Below are 14,263 nucleotides of genomic sequence, written 5' to 3'. Positions count from 1 at the left end.
GCCTGAGTAGCCGATAGGCCAGGAGCAGGCCAATATCAGCAGTAGATGCTATGACATCACCTGTGGCTGAGTAGCAGATAGGCCAGGAGCATGCACATAGCTGTGTGTGAGCTTGTCATGTCGCTGGTGCCTAAGTAGCTGATAGGGCAGAAGCTGGCACATAGCTTGTGTAGGTGCTTCTGATGTCACCAAGTCAATATTTAGACCACAACCAAATGGGGTTTTGGAAGAACCACTGTTAGCAGCAGCAGTCCATACACTGTACACACACGTGTGACAGTGTAACTCATGAGCACACAGCGATGGCAGTAGGAGTGTGAGGTCACCATCAGTATAACCCGTGAGCACACAGCAGCGGCCGTAGGAGGGTGTGAGGTAATGTCACGGATGACACCCCATGGATGTGGGGCTCGGTGCAGAGCAGCCGTGTGCCCCATCAGAAGGGCATGATGTGGGACGGGAGCTGCCCAACCCTGTCTGCGAGGCCGAAGGAGCAGCCCCTGCAGCCCTGGCTGGAGCAGTCGGGGTGGGGGTGGCTCGGGGCACCGCAGGGATGTGCCTGGGCACGGTGCCAGGAGGAAACCACAGGCTTCCTGCCCGGGCGCTGTGGGGGGAGCACGGGGCGCACTGCAGGCCACGTGGGCTGTGGTTTGTGCACCTGCAGGCTGCAGCTCCCGAGCCACCCATGGGGAATAACGGCCCCTCGGTGACATGCCAAGAGGCAGGGATACATCTGAGCCTCTGGGCTGCGTGTCTGCAGGGACATGTCCCAGCTCCAGCTCATTTGAAGGGACCTTCCATGGGGCTCTCCAGGGAGGAACGGCTGAGCCAGTACTCCTGGGATGGGGCTCTGGCCTGAGCTAAGGCCCTTTCCCAGCTGCTGCTCCCAGCACAGCGGATCTGAAGCAGGGGCAGGGGCTGTTTCCTTCCCTTCCTGACACAGCCCTGGTGCAGTCCCAGCCCTGTGGTTCCCATGGCACAGGGATGGCTGGACACTCGCACCTTGGGCTGTTGGATGTGCCCGGTATAGGAGATGCTCAGAGCTCCTGGTCCACACAGCAGGGTTCAAGGCGTGAAAAATCCATTTTCCCCCACTACAGCCGGCCCTGTCTGTGACGCACCACCACCACAGTGACGTGACACCTGCAGTGGAGCCATCCCTCATATATGGTCATGAATGGCGCTGGAGAAGTTCATTGGAGGGCTGGGCTGTGTCGGAGGGGAGATAGCTCCCGATAATGTCTAAAAAGGTGCTGCTGCTTCGATTGGCTCCTCCTGTAGCTGGGCTGGCATCTGCAGAGATATATTGCCCTCTCGTCATCATTGTCCCCATGAGTCCACAGGAGCTGTGGCAGGGAGTGTGGCGCAGCAGGGATGTGCTGGCAGGGCAGGAGACTCAGGATGGGCCGAGAGGGAGTCCTGTCCCCTCAGATGCTGTGGCTGCTGCTCTGGGTACAGCTGTGCAGGGGTAAGTGCTGACTGCCCAGGGCCAGGGGCTACCAGGGTGGTCATCAGGATCGCCTGGAATGGGGTTTCTTTGCAGGTGCTACTGAGACGAGGGGCAGAAGGGGCTCAAGTCCATGGAGCCTGTGCCTTTCCCTGTGCCCATGTGGGTGGGAGAGAGTATCTCCTTTTCCAGGGCTCCAGTGCTTAGGGCAGCCTGTCCCTGGCTGCATTCACAGACACCCTCTCGTGGGGTACCCCCTGTTGCCCAGCACTGTGCCTCTGGAGCCAGTGGTGGCCTAGCTGGTGATGGCAGCCCCCAGAGATCCCCAGAGCACTGCCAACCTCTGGGGTAGCCTCGAGGGTTTGTGTGCTGCTCACTGCCCCTTAATCCAGGGGAACCCTGACCCTATGAGGGCAGTGTACCCCACAGAGAGAAGGGTAGCGGGACATCTACAGTAGAGAGACATCCTTCGTGGAGGGCCTGGCCCAGTGCAGGGACTGGACTGACACCAGGGATGAGGAGAGGAGATGGGTTGGGGGATCCTCAGATTTGTCTCGGTGTTCCCTGCAAACGGAAAGCTGTGGGTGGGTTTGGATGGTGGTAGGGCAGGTGGTTTGCACAGGAAGCTGCAGGCCTGGGTACACAGGGCTGTTGAGGGGGTGCTGGGCTGGGGAGGAGCGAGTGCCCAGTGCAGGGCTGGGCAGGGCAGGTGGGTATGGGTGGGGGCAGGTAGCCATTGGTGTGGGAAGAGGTGCCTTGTGCAGTGGGAAGCAGGGGACCCAGCAGAGCTAGAACTGGGCACCCCCAGCCTTGCGCAGGCCATGGGGATAGAAGGGACCTCCACACTGCACTGGGGACAGCCTGAGGGGAGAGGGCTCCCACCCCAGTACCTCTGACTCGACCCAGGAAGGGGTTTCCCCCAGACCTGCTGTGCTGGGGCTTGGCGCTCTCCTGACCCCCCATGTTGGTGTTCAAAGGTGCTGCGGAGGTGAGGCTGGCGGATGGCAGCAGTCACTGTGCTGGGAGAGTGGAGGTGAAACACAGGGCCAGTGGGGACTGTGTGTGGTGACTACTGGAGCATGGACGATGCGGCAGTGGTTTGTAAGCAGCTGGACTGTGGGTCTGCTGTTGGAGCTCCTCAGTACGGACACTTTGGGCAGGATCTGGCCCCATTTGGATGGATGATGTTGGCTGTAATGGCACCGAGTCTGCCCTGTCTGACTGCAAACACGCAGGATGGGGTGAACATAACTGTGCTCACACTCACGATGCTGGAGTGACATGTTCAGGTAAGGATAGCCTGTACTCCACCTTTGGGGCCAGGGTGGGGGAAGGGACCTTGACTGTGTCCTCAGGGAGCAAGAAGGGGACGCCAGAGCAGGGCCAGTGACGCTGGTCTAACTGCCGAGCTGGGACTGTCATTGCTGATGTCCCCGTCCCTGGGAAAGCCCAGAGGGACCCTACCCCAGGGTGAACTAACCTTGCCACAGTGTCTTAGTCCCCCTCAGTCAGTATCTTGGGCTGCAGATGAATCCTCCGTCCCTGCCCCGGGGTGTCCACTCATCTCCACCCATTCTGCCAGTTCCCAGCCAACAATGCTGAGGGTCCCTGTGCTGGAGAAAGCAGGGGGGACTTGCTTGGCACTCCACACCTTGGAGGAACAGCATCAGATGACTGGTCCTCCTGGGTCATTCCCTTCACAGGCATGAGTACCTCAAGTGAATCAAAAGGGCTTTTCAGAGAGGATGAGTGCTGGGCCCTGAGGAGAGAAGCAGGGTGGCACACAGCTCTTCACTGCCTGTCCCCAGGGCTCGGCTCTGTGGTCCAGCACTGCAAGGCTTAGGAACTTTGCAGCTGCTTGACTCTGGCTGCTTCCTTCCACATCACCGCATGCACGGCTGGCACTGAGACATCCCTGGGACTTTGACAGCCCTGTAGGGGCATGGCTCCATGAAGCTAGCACTGACCACCTGCCCAACCTCTCCTGCCTGCCTATCGATCCCCACACTGCCCCATGGAACAGGGTCTTTGCCAGCACTTCTGACTCTCATCTGTGCCTGCTGTTACCCTCTGAGTCAGTGTGAGGCCAGGGAGGCATGCGAGTCTCCGGGCCCTTTGTCCGGCCATTGGCTTGGGACCTGTGCATCCTCCAGGCAGAGCAGTGTGTCCCTGGCTGAGGACATCCCCTCCAAAGAGGTATTGGAGGGGTCTGGACAGGCACCAGCCATCACATACATGCACCATTTCTGTGCTCTGTGACATCTCCCACCTAAAAGGAACCTCCCAATGCTCCAGGAACAGCCCTGGGATTAGAGTGCACTACTGGCTGCCTCAGGGTGATGGTCCTGCCTGGCCCAAAGCTCTGCAGGGGCTGAGCAGGCTGCAGCAGTCAGTATCATCTGGGCCACTTCTCCTGGACCCAACTGCTCACCACCATGCTGGGCAGCACAGGGCACCTTGTGGGAGCAGTTTGTCTGAGCAGTACCTGTGGCTGTGAGTCTGCAACAGACACATACCCTCGAGTGCTGTGATGGTGTAGAGAAGGGGTGCAGGGGGCCTGGATGTGTTTGTGTCACCAGCACTCCCCCAACAGCTTCCTCTGGGATGTGCAATGGGCAGTTTGGTCACAGCTTGCTTGGAGGTGATGCAGGATGTGGTCTTGTAGCTGCCAGAGGGCTCTGGGAACTGCCAGGTGTTTTGGTTTTTTCCCAGGATTTGTCCGTCTGGTGGAAGGGAAGAGCCGTTGCTCAGGACGTGTGGAGATCCATGACGGGGACCAGTGGAAAACTGTCTGTGCTTCACACTTTGGTGCCAAAGCTGCTGACGTGGTCTGCAGGGAGTTGCAGTGTGGCAGAGCCCTGCCTGTCGCTGAGGCAGCTCACTTTGGAGAAGGGGTCAGTGCCATGTGGGACGGAGAGCTGCAGTGTGTGGGGAATGAATCCCTCCTCATCTCCTGCCCAGGGGTCCTCCAGGGAGCAGCCCTGCACCCACGCAACAGCGCTGTTGTCACCTGCACACGTAAGGACTCAGGGACGGGCGTTGAACACTGGGTGAGCTCCAGCCTGAGGGGAGGCAGGTTGTGGGTGTGGGACAAGGGAAGTGGGTCTGTTCCCACAGGCTGGCAGAGAGGTGACCTTCCTGGGGGATCCTAGACAAGGGCAGGGCTGGGCTGATGCCAAGGACAAGGAGGGGGCATGGGTTGGGAGGGCTCACTGGGATCATTGTGTTGTTCCGCAGGGGACACAGCAAGACCTGAAGGCAGAGGATAAGCTGGGAGGAGCCCGGGGCAGGCTGTGGTCCAGGGCAGCTGGGGGCCCTGGGGAGAAGCAGTGTGTGCTTGGGGGAGCCCTGGGGGGCAGGTCTCTTCTCAGGGTGCTGGGTGGGGAGGAGCAGGTGCCCTAGGTGGGCATGGGCCAGGGGCAGGTGGCAGCTGGCCGTTGGGGTAGAAGGAGGTGCCAAAGGCTGTGGGGCCACAAATGACCCAGCAGGGCCACAACTGCACACCCCCAGCCTTGCACAGCCCGTGGGGATAGAAGGGAGCCCTGCACTGCCCCGGGGACAGCCTGGAGGGGAGTGGGCTCCCACCCTGGCACCTCTGACTCCACCGGGCAGGGGTTCCCCCAGACCCCCAGTGCTGGGGCTCGGCGCTGTTCTGACTGTCCTGTGTCAGTGTTTGAAGGTGCTGTGGAGGTGAGGCTGGCGGATGGTGGCAAACGCTGTGCTGGGAGAGTGGAGGTGAAACAAAGGGCCAGTGGGGCACCGTGTGTGGTGACTACTGGGACATGGACGATGCCACAGTGGTTTGTAAGCAGCTGGACTGTGGGTCTGCTGTTGAAGCTCACCAGTACGCACACTTTGGGCCAGGATCTGGCCCCATTTGGATGGATGATGTTGGCTGTAATGGCACCGAGTCTGCCCTGTCTGACTGCAAACACGCAGGATGGGGTGAACATGACTGTGTCACACTATGAGGATGCTGGAGTGACGTGTTCAGGTAAGGGGTCAGCCTGTTCCCCACCTTTGGGCTGGGGGGGAAGGGACCTGGTGTCCTCAGGGAGCAACAAGCAGATGCTGAGCAGGTCCAGTGATGCTGCTACACTGCCAGCTGGGACTGTCATTGCTGATGTCCCCAGTCCCTGGGAAAGCCCAGAGGGAGCCTACCCCAGGGTGAACTAACCTTGCCACAGTGTCTCAGTCCCCCTCAGTCAGTATCTTGGGCTGCAGATGAATCCTCCGTCCCTGCCCGGGTGTCCACTCATCTCCACCCATTCTGCCAGTTCCCAGCCAACAATGCTGAGGGTCCCTGTGCTGGAGAACAGGGGGACTTGCTTGGCACTCCACACCTTGGAGGAACAGCATGAGATGGCTGGTCCTCTGGGTCATTCCCCTTCACAGGCATGAGTACCTCGACTGAATCAAAAGGGCTTTTCAGAGAGCATGAGTGCTGGGCTGAGGAGGAGCAGGGTGGCACACAGAGTTTGCTGCCTGTCCCAGGGCTCGCTGTGTGGTCCAGCACTGCGAGGCCTCAGGGCTTGGTGGCTGCTTGACCCTGGCTGCTCCCTCCCACATCACCACAGTCACAGGCTGGCAGTGGGAAATCCCTGGGGTGTGACAGCCCCGCGGGACATGACCCTGTGCAGGCAGCACTGACCCACTGCCCAATCTCTCCTGCCTGCCCACGGCTCCCCACACTGCCCCATGACATGGGGGCTTTGGCAGCATTCCTGATCCTCATCGGTACCTGCTGTTCCCTGAGAGCCGGCATGGGCCCAGGGGGGCATGAGTCTCCGTCCCTCTGTCCGGACATTGATCTGTTTGTGTGCATCTCTGCGTGATGTGTCCCTGACAGAATTCCCCCTCAGGCAAGCATCAGAGGGGTCTGGACAGGCACCAGCCATGATAACAGCTGCACCATTTCTGTGCTCTGTGACATCTCCCACCTAAAAGGAACCTCCCAATCCTCCAGGAACACCCTGGGATCAGGGTGCGCTTCTGGTTGCCTCAGGGTGATGGTCCTGCCTGGCCCAAAGCTCTGCAGGGGCTGAGCAGGCTGCAGCAGTCAGTATCATCTGGGCCACTTCTCCTGGACCCAACTGCTCCCACCACTGCGGTGCTGGGGGAACCATGCCGGCAGCACAGGGGACCTTGTGTGGGAGCAGTTTGTCTGAGCAGTACCTGTGGCTGTGAGTCTGCGACAGACACATACCCTCGAGTGCTGTGATGGTGTAGAGAAGGGGTGCAGGGGGGCCTGGATGTGTTTGTGTCACCAACACTCCCCCAACAGCTTCCTCTGGGATGTGCAATGGGCAGTTTGGTCACAGCTTGCTTGGAGGTGATGCAGGATGTGGCATTAACTGCCAGAGGGCTCTGGGAACTGCCAGGTGTTTTGGTTTTTTCCCAGGATTTGTCCGTCTGGTGGAAGGGAAGAGCCGTGCTCAGGACGTGTGGAGATCCATGACGGGGACCAGTGGAAAACTGTCTGTGCTTCACACTTTGGTGCCAAAGCTGCTGACGTGGTCTGCAGGGAGTTGCAGTGCGCAGAGCCCTGCCTGTCGCTGAGGCAGCTCACTTTGGAGAAGGGGTCAGTGCCATGTGGGATGGAGAGCTGCAGTGTGTGGGGAATGAATCCCTCCTCATCTCCTGCCTCAGAGGGTCCTCCAGGGAGCAGCCCTGCACCCACGTGAACAGCGCTGTTGTCACCTGCACACGTAAGGACTCAGGGACGGGGGCTGTGCCAGGGGTCGGGGAACAGAGCAAGGAATGTGCTAGGCTGGGTGTGGGGACAGGAGGGATGATGGCATTGTCTGCAGCATGAAAATAGTTGAGAAGGAGAAGAAAGGCATGCTGTCCCTCTGGCCTCTCCCCCAGCTCCTGAGGGTACAAGAGCACCAATCCACCCTCTCTCCTCCTCCTCTGTCCCCAGAGTACACAGGGTTCAGGCTGGTGAACGGCAGCACAGCGTGTGCGGGGAGTGGAGGTCCAGGTGCTGGGGACCTGGGGGACCCTCTGTGCCTCCCGCTGGGATCTCTCGGATGCCCACGTTCTCTGTCGTCAACTCAACTGTGGGTTTGCTGAGGCCATTCCTGGAGGAGAGCATTTTGGGAGAGAGACTGGCCCTGTCTGGAGAGACTCCTTCCACTGTGACGGCACTGAAGCCCACCTGGCACAGTGCCCAGTGATCACCCTGGGGGCCTCACCATGCTCCCACGGGAACACTGCTGCTGTCATTTGCTCAGGTGAGTGCCGGAAAAATGCTGCATTAACTCCATTTGCCCTTTGTGTGTGACACGGCCACCCAAAGCAGGGGTCCCATGGCAGTACCAGGCTGAAGTTCTCCCTGGACAAACCCTGGCATCCCCAGGAGCCATCTGGAGGGCTTTGCCTGCTCAGACTGACCGCTCTGCTTTGGGAGAGCTGAGCACTGAACGGAGGCAAGCATCTACCCCCAGGGCAGTGCCTTAGCCCCAGCGCCACCACCAGGCCTGGGCTCCTCTGTTCTCGTACTGTGGGACGAGCCCAGGACAGGGCTGCAGGGCTCTGCTCCATCCCTCTGGCTGCAGACAACCACATCGCATCCCCGCAGAGAGCCCTGCAGAGCCTCATCCCACCAGCCAGGCAGGAGCTGCCTGGGTGCTCCCAGCAGCAGCAGACCTGGGTGTGAGCTGCAGAGAGGACCCGGGCTTTGCCCTCACTTCTCGTCAGCAAAAGGCTCAATCCTGTCCTGTTTGGTCAGAAAATCCCCCTCGCCCTGCTCCCTGAAGGATGCCCTGCTCCCCAGTGCCGATGGCTGTGGTATCTCTGTTGTCCCCAGGCTCAGCCGGCTTTGCATCCCTGCGGCTGGTGGGCGGAGGGAGCCGGTGCGACGGACGAGTGGAGATCTTCCAGCATGGGATGTGGGGCAGAGTTCTGGATGACGAGTGGGACATGCAGGAGGCCAGTGTGGTGTGCCGGCAGCTGCGGTGCGGAGAGGCAGGGACAGCCTACAACCCCCCAAAGCCTGAGCGAGGGACGGGCCCCGTGGGGCTGCGAGGGGTCCGGTGCGCAGGGCACGAGGCCAACCTGGCCCTCTGCAACACCTCCCTGCCTGAGAGTGCACCGGCAGCAGGGGTTGCGGAGACGTGGGAGTCATTTGCTGGGGTGAGCAGCACTGCATGGGCCCCCCAGGTGACGGGGTGGGTGGGCAGCCAGGCCCTGACAGCAACTGGGCTTTCTACCCACTACAGGGAGCCGGCGGGTCCGGCTGGTGAACGGGACTGGGCGCTGTGCTGGGAGAGTGGAGCTGTACTACCAGGGCACCTGGGGGACTGTGTGTGACGATGGCTGGGACCTGTCTGATGCCGCCGTCGTTTGCCACCAGCTGGGCTGTGGAGGGGCGGTGGAGGCGGCTGGCTCTGCTCGGTTTGGGGAAGGCTCCGGCCAGATCTGGCTGGATGGCGTGAACTGCTCTGGGGCCGAAGCTGCTCTCTGGGACTGCCCTGCTGGGCCCTGGGGGCAGCACGACTGCGGGCACAAAGAGGACGCGGGAGTCATCTGCTCAGGTGTGTGCCAGGACCTGTGGTGGGAGCCTGGTTCCTGGGGAGGCCAGGACACAAGGAGAGCCGGGCATGGCCAAGGCTGTCCTGACTGCCTCTGAGCTCCTGCCCAGCCCGTCCTGTGGACACCCATGCACGGGCACCCTCAGTCCCATGGGGGTCCCTGGGGAGCTCAGCAGTCCCCGAGGGTTAGCGGGAAGGGCAGGGGTGTCTGTCCGTCAGGGACTTCTCTCTGCCCCTGGGTGCAAGGGGGACGTGCTGGCCCTGCCCCTGCCGCCTGAGGGCCTGGGGGGTGCAGAGGTGTCCTGGCTCCCACAGCCCCACACCAGCCTGTTCCCCCTTGGTGCCTTTCCTTGCAGAGTTCGTGGCCCTGAGGCTGGAGAACAGCGACGGCTGCTCTGGGCGCCTGCAGGTTTTCTACAACGGGACATGGGGGAGCATTTGCTCCAACTCGATGACTCTTGACACGGTGTCGCTGGCATGCAAGGAGCTGGGCTGCGGGGATGGAGGATCCCTGGAAACACGCCTGCCCTACGGCAGGGTGTCTGGCCCTGCCTGGCTGGATAACGTGCAGTGTGGGGAGAAAACCAGCTCCTTCTGGCAGTGTCCCTCCACTCCCTGGAACCCGCAGTCATGTGAAGACCTGCGAGATGAGATCCACATCACCTGCAATGGTAACTCGGAGCCACCTGGGCACCAGTGTCACCCCAGCTCCTGCTCCCTGGTGGGCACGGCCAAACACAGAGAAAGAGCTTGGAAGGGCTTTTCCTTGCCATGTCAGACCCTTCTGCTGCTGGTGGCACAAACGTGACCACAGCCACCCACGTCCAGCAGCAGTTGCCACCCAGGCTGCCAGCAGCACCTGCGGGAGGCAGAGGCATCTCCAGGTGAGGTCTCAGAAGAGACCAGACAGGGTTCAGAAGAGCCTCCCCTCCATGGACACCCTCCTGCTGCTCTCTGAACCAGGGGCCTTTTGGGGCTGAGCAGTCAGGGTCCCCCACAGTCCTGCGTCTGTCCCCTGAATGACCAGGGTTCGCTGCTGTGACCAAGATGGCACAGGGAGGCAAGCAGAGCTCAGCCCTGCTCTCTTCTGCACCATCCCCTGAACCAGCCCCTTCACCACAGTGTTTCCTTCTTCAGGGGGACGCCCAGAAATGCCCCCGACCCGTTGGCCCCGTGCCCCAACTCCACGAGCTGCACAGGTAGGGAGCTGCTCCCCTGTGTACCCTTCTTGTCTGGCAGGGCTCTGCCTGCTCTCTCAGTGCCATGGGAAGTCTTTGCCTTCTCCAGCCAGGGAGAAGATTCGTGCAGTGGGAGGCGAGGACAGGTGCTCGGGCAGAGTGGAGGTCTGGCACCGTGGCTCTTGGGGGACGGTGTGCGACGATTCCTGGGACATGCGGGATGCTGAGGTGGCATGCAGGCAGCTGGGCTGTGGCCCCGCGGTGTCTGCCCTGCATGAGGCTGCGTTTGGGATGGGGATGGGCCCTATCTGGCTGGAGCAGGTGGAGTGCCGGGGGACAGAGCTGTCTCTGCAGGACTGCTGGGCCCGTCCTGGGGACAGCGGTGCTTGTCGGCATAAGGAAGATGCTGCCGTGCGCTGCTCAGGTGAGTGGCAGGGCTGGGACCCCTTGCTCGGGTCTTGGCAGGGAGCTGGGGAAAGCCTTACACCCACTTGGTCCTGGCATGGGCCCTGACCTCCCAGAGCAGGAACATTCTGTGGAGTGCAGGAGGCTGGTGCAAGTGCGGAGCAGCCTCGGTGGATCTGGACGTCCTCCGCCACTGCCTGTGGGGCCCTGCAGCCCCAGGGCTATCCCCTGGGCTGCCTGTGCCTTCCTGCCTGCCGCCCAGAGCAGAGGCGCTGGGCCCTGTCCCGGCCTCCCTTTCTAGCACTACAGGAGGGGCAATTTGGGGGGGATGTGTCAGGGGCATCTCCAGACACACACAGTGTGTTGGGGAGGAGGCTCCCCGGGACCCGCACACCACCCTCTCAGCCCAGCTCTCCTTTGCCTCTTCTGCAGCTACACCCAGGACGGCAGCATTCCCACCCCAAGCAGGTAACTTGTCCTCCCCCCGGGGCTGGGTATCCCCGGGCCAGGCTGTGACCCACAGCTGGATGGAAGGGGCTCCTTGCTGGGGTGTGAAACTCCCAGGAGGAGGCACTGGGGTGGGGGGGTTAGGGAGGGTTGTAATTTACTCAGCAGGGTAGAAGCTTGCCCATCACTCACCCCTGGGGCACTCCACCCCTTGCTGCCTTGTGTGATGGGGGTCAGGACTGATGCTGCCTCCACCTCTCCCAGGCCTGGTGCTGCCCCTTCCATGTTCTTGCCCATGCAGATCCCACTCGAGGCCGTCTGACTGGCAGCGGGAGAGTCTCAGTGCCCGTCATCATCTGCATCATCCTGGGGGCCCTTCTCTGCCTGCTCCTGGCCCTCCTGGCCGGGCAAGTGCTAAGCACCAGGACTGGGCGCAGAGGTGGGTCCTGCCACAATGGTGCCAGGGGAAGATACCTCCTGGAAGGGCTGTGGGGTGCTGCGGGATGTCAGTGAGGGGCACAGGCAGAGCTGAGGGGGTGGGACTGTGTGCTGCCACCTGTCCCAGACACCACCCCAGTGAGTGCCTGGCCATGGGGCACCAGCAGCAAGGGGTGGAGAGAGCCCAGAGGTGGGGGAGCTGGCCAGAGGCAAGGAGAGAAACGGGGAGAGTGGGGCTCGGGGAGATGTGAGCAGAGGGGAGATGGCCAAGGCTGGCAGTGCTCTGGGTATTGGTGGAGGGCACTCTGGGGCAATGGAGATGCTAGGAGGAGCGTGGGGCAGGAGGGTCCATTTCCATGGTGTCAGGCTCCCAGCCTGTCCCTCTGCCCAGCCCTGCCCACCCACCAGAGGGCAGGGGCCCTGCTATAGACCCGTGGGGCAGAGAGAGGGCAGCTCCAGGTGGAGAGGAAACATGGGAGCTGCTCCAGGGTCAGACAAGGGGGCATGACCCAGGGGCCAGAGGGGCATGAGCGCTGTCTCCAAAGGGATGATGTGAGGGTGATGCTGCCCCAGAGGATCTGCACAGCAATGTTGCCCTCACCGGGGATGTGGCAGCCATGCCTGGACAGTGCAGTGGGGCTGTGCTGTCGGAGCAGTGCTGGGCTGGCCCAAGGAAGAGGTTTGGGGGAGCACAGTGGGGTCCCATTGGCTCTCTGCCTGTCCCTCTGCCAGCCCTGCCTCTATCCCCAGGCTCCAGGAGAGCTCAGGAGCTCTTCCCCGAGGCCGTGTACGAGGAGATCGGTTACAGCCCAGCATGGGAGAAGCAGGCGAGGTTTGGTCGCTCAGGTGGGTGTGGGTCCTCCCTGGAGGCACATCTGCAGGACCCTTTCCCCTGGCCCTAACCCAGAGCTGATCCCCTGAAGCCCCCCAGCCCGTGGTCCCTGCAGCACTGGGCCATGTGGTGTGTGGGGAGAGCATCCAGGTCCTGGGCCCAGGAGAGGAGCTTTCTCCCAACCACCTTTCACTGCCCAGCTGGACAGCCCCTCTCTTTCTGCCCCTGCACCCCATGTGACACCCAAGGAGGGAGGGAAGGGGCTGTCCTAGGGCACCTCTGGGAGCACCTTTGAGACAGGGTTTGTGCCAGGGGAGCAGGGTAAATTCCCAGCCCTCCTCCCCATGCAGCCCCAGCTCTGTGGGTCCCCCTTCCCCAGCAGCGCTGACCATGGGCCAGCTCCATAACACCCACTGTGCATCTCTCCAGGCTCTTCTTCAGAGGAGTCCCTGAGCCAGCTGCAGCCCTCCCCTGGGCTCAGCGAGGAGGAGGATGGTCTGGCATCAGCAGCAGGTAACGGAGGCAGGAAGGGCTTCGTCTCCCTGCAGACATGTGTGGACAGAGGTGTCACTGAGTGTCAGTGTCAGAGATGGGGAGGACACGGGGGTCTCCTGTGGCGCTGCCAACACCAGTGTCTCAGCCCTGTGTCCCTGCGCCTCCTCCCGTCCTCTGCTCTGCAGGACGTATCTTCTCACTGTCACCAGCTCCCCTCTCCTTTCAGATGTTCTTGTCCTGGCCGCAGGTGAGCCAGCATGGCTATGATGATGCCAGGGAGGTTTCTGACCCTGGGGGGACGCTGCCCCTGAGCAGGGCGAGTGGGAAATGTCCAGGGTGCCAGAGGAGGAGCAGGGCCCAGGGATGCACCCAGAGGTGAGAGGGAAATTTAGCACTGCTGGTTCCTGGGGTGCCATCCCTGGTGGCACCCAGTCGCTGCTGTCCTGAGACCCCAACCTCCTGGGAAGGGGGAACCTGCCCCAGGAGTTTTCCTTGGAGGGACTGGGGGTGGGAGAAGGAGCTGAATGTGGTGAGGAGCTGGGAGGAAGATGATGTACAGACCCCATGAGGTGAACTGCAATGTCCTGCCTTGCTGCCTGCAGGGGCCAGCCTGCGCTCCCGGACAAGTGTCGGGGTCCCCAGAGCTGAAGGAGACACCTTGTCCCTATCCCTGGCGAGCATGGGCTATGATGATGCTGAAGAGGTGTCTCTGGCACATCCCCGTGAGGACACAAAGGCTGTGACAGTGGAGCTCTGTGCACAACAGTCCCTGAGCCCCAGGCCAGGAGAGCCCATCCCTGCTGTGCAGCTGGGTGCAGCCGGGACGGAGGAGAGGTCTGTGCAGCTGGGAGAGCTGTGAGCACATGGGAACTGTCTCCCTTGACCCATGGGCAGCAGAAACCTGGAGTTTCCTCTATTTGTATTCCCCTCTTTCTGCTGTGCCTCCAGATTTCTTCTTATTAAAAGTCTCTGAGGGCTTTGACCCACAGCTGGTGCTTGCCTGCCCAGGTGGCGGGTGTCTCCCTGAGGCTCACCAGGGGGAGCAGAGAAGAAGGACATGGCGTGGGAAGGGGCTCAGGGTCGGGGTCAGGCTGTGGGGCTGCGAGAGCCCATGGTCCCTGGGGAATAATCCTGCTGACAGAGACATTTCCATCCTGCTGGCCACAGGCACTTTCGAGTCCAAATGGCTCTCTGATAGGTCCCGTGATGCACCTCAGCGGCAGCACCCATTTCCTCACCCTTGGGTTTCCAGCTGCTCTTTCCCCCTGCCTGGGCCCCGCTGGTCCCACAGCGCAGAGGCCATGACAGAGCTGCCAGGACAGGGGAAGCCCTGGGCTTTTGTCTCACAGAAGTGAGCGCTAAGGTGGCTGCAGTGCCCTGAACACCCCAGCCAGCCCCAGGTGGGATCAAGGCCCACGATTACCTCCCTAATGGTCAGGAGGCAGCTCTGCTCCCCACTGCCCCAGCACAGGGTGCAGAGCCATGT

At 61.6% G+C, this 14,263-nt stretch overlaps 1 protein-coding gene across 1 annotated transcript; it reads left to right on the top strand.

The window, feature by feature from the left end:
- Positions 1 to 5,398: 5,398 nt before the first annotated feature.
- LOC127025986 (scavenger receptor cysteine-rich type 1 protein M130-like) lies at positions 5,399 to 13,636 on the top strand. Its single transcript, XM_050911118.1, has 8 exons — positions 5,399 to 5,441; positions 8,259 to 8,384; positions 8,671 to 8,985; positions 9,339 to 9,653; positions 11,314 to 11,451; positions 12,201 to 12,296; positions 13,004 to 13,024; positions 13,380 to 13,636. Exons 1-8 carry the CDS (start codon positions 5,399 to 5,401, stop codon positions 13,634 to 13,636), a joined length of 1,311 nt encoding a protein of 436 aa, XP_050767075.1.
- The last annotated feature ends 627 nt before the right edge of the window (positions 13,637 to 14,263 follow it).

The sequence above is a fragment of the Gymnogyps californianus genome, chromosome 26 (genome assembly GCF_018139145.2).
Source record: "Gymnogyps californianus isolate 813 chromosome 26, ASM1813914v2, whole genome shotgun sequence".
In the NCBI taxonomy this organism is placed as follows: domain Eukaryota; kingdom Metazoa; phylum Chordata; class Aves; order Accipitriformes; family Cathartidae; genus Gymnogyps; species Gymnogyps californianus.
The sequence above is the reverse complement of the archived record's forward strand: the minus strand, read 5'-3'. Positions and strand labels throughout refer to the sequence as shown.

Coding starts and splice junctions, on each gene's coding strand:
- LOC127025986 (XM_050911118.1), top strand. CDS start 5,399: ATGACTGTGTCACACTATGAGGATGCTGGAGTGACGTGTTCAG. Junction 8,385..8,670: donor GTGGGACATGCAGGAGGCCA/GTGTGGTGTGCC, acceptor TACCCACTACAG/GGAGCCGGCGGGTCCGGCTG. Junction 9,654..11,313: donor GATCCACATCACCTGCAATG/GTAACTCGGAGC, acceptor TTGCCCATGCAG/ATCCCACTCGAGGCCGTCTG.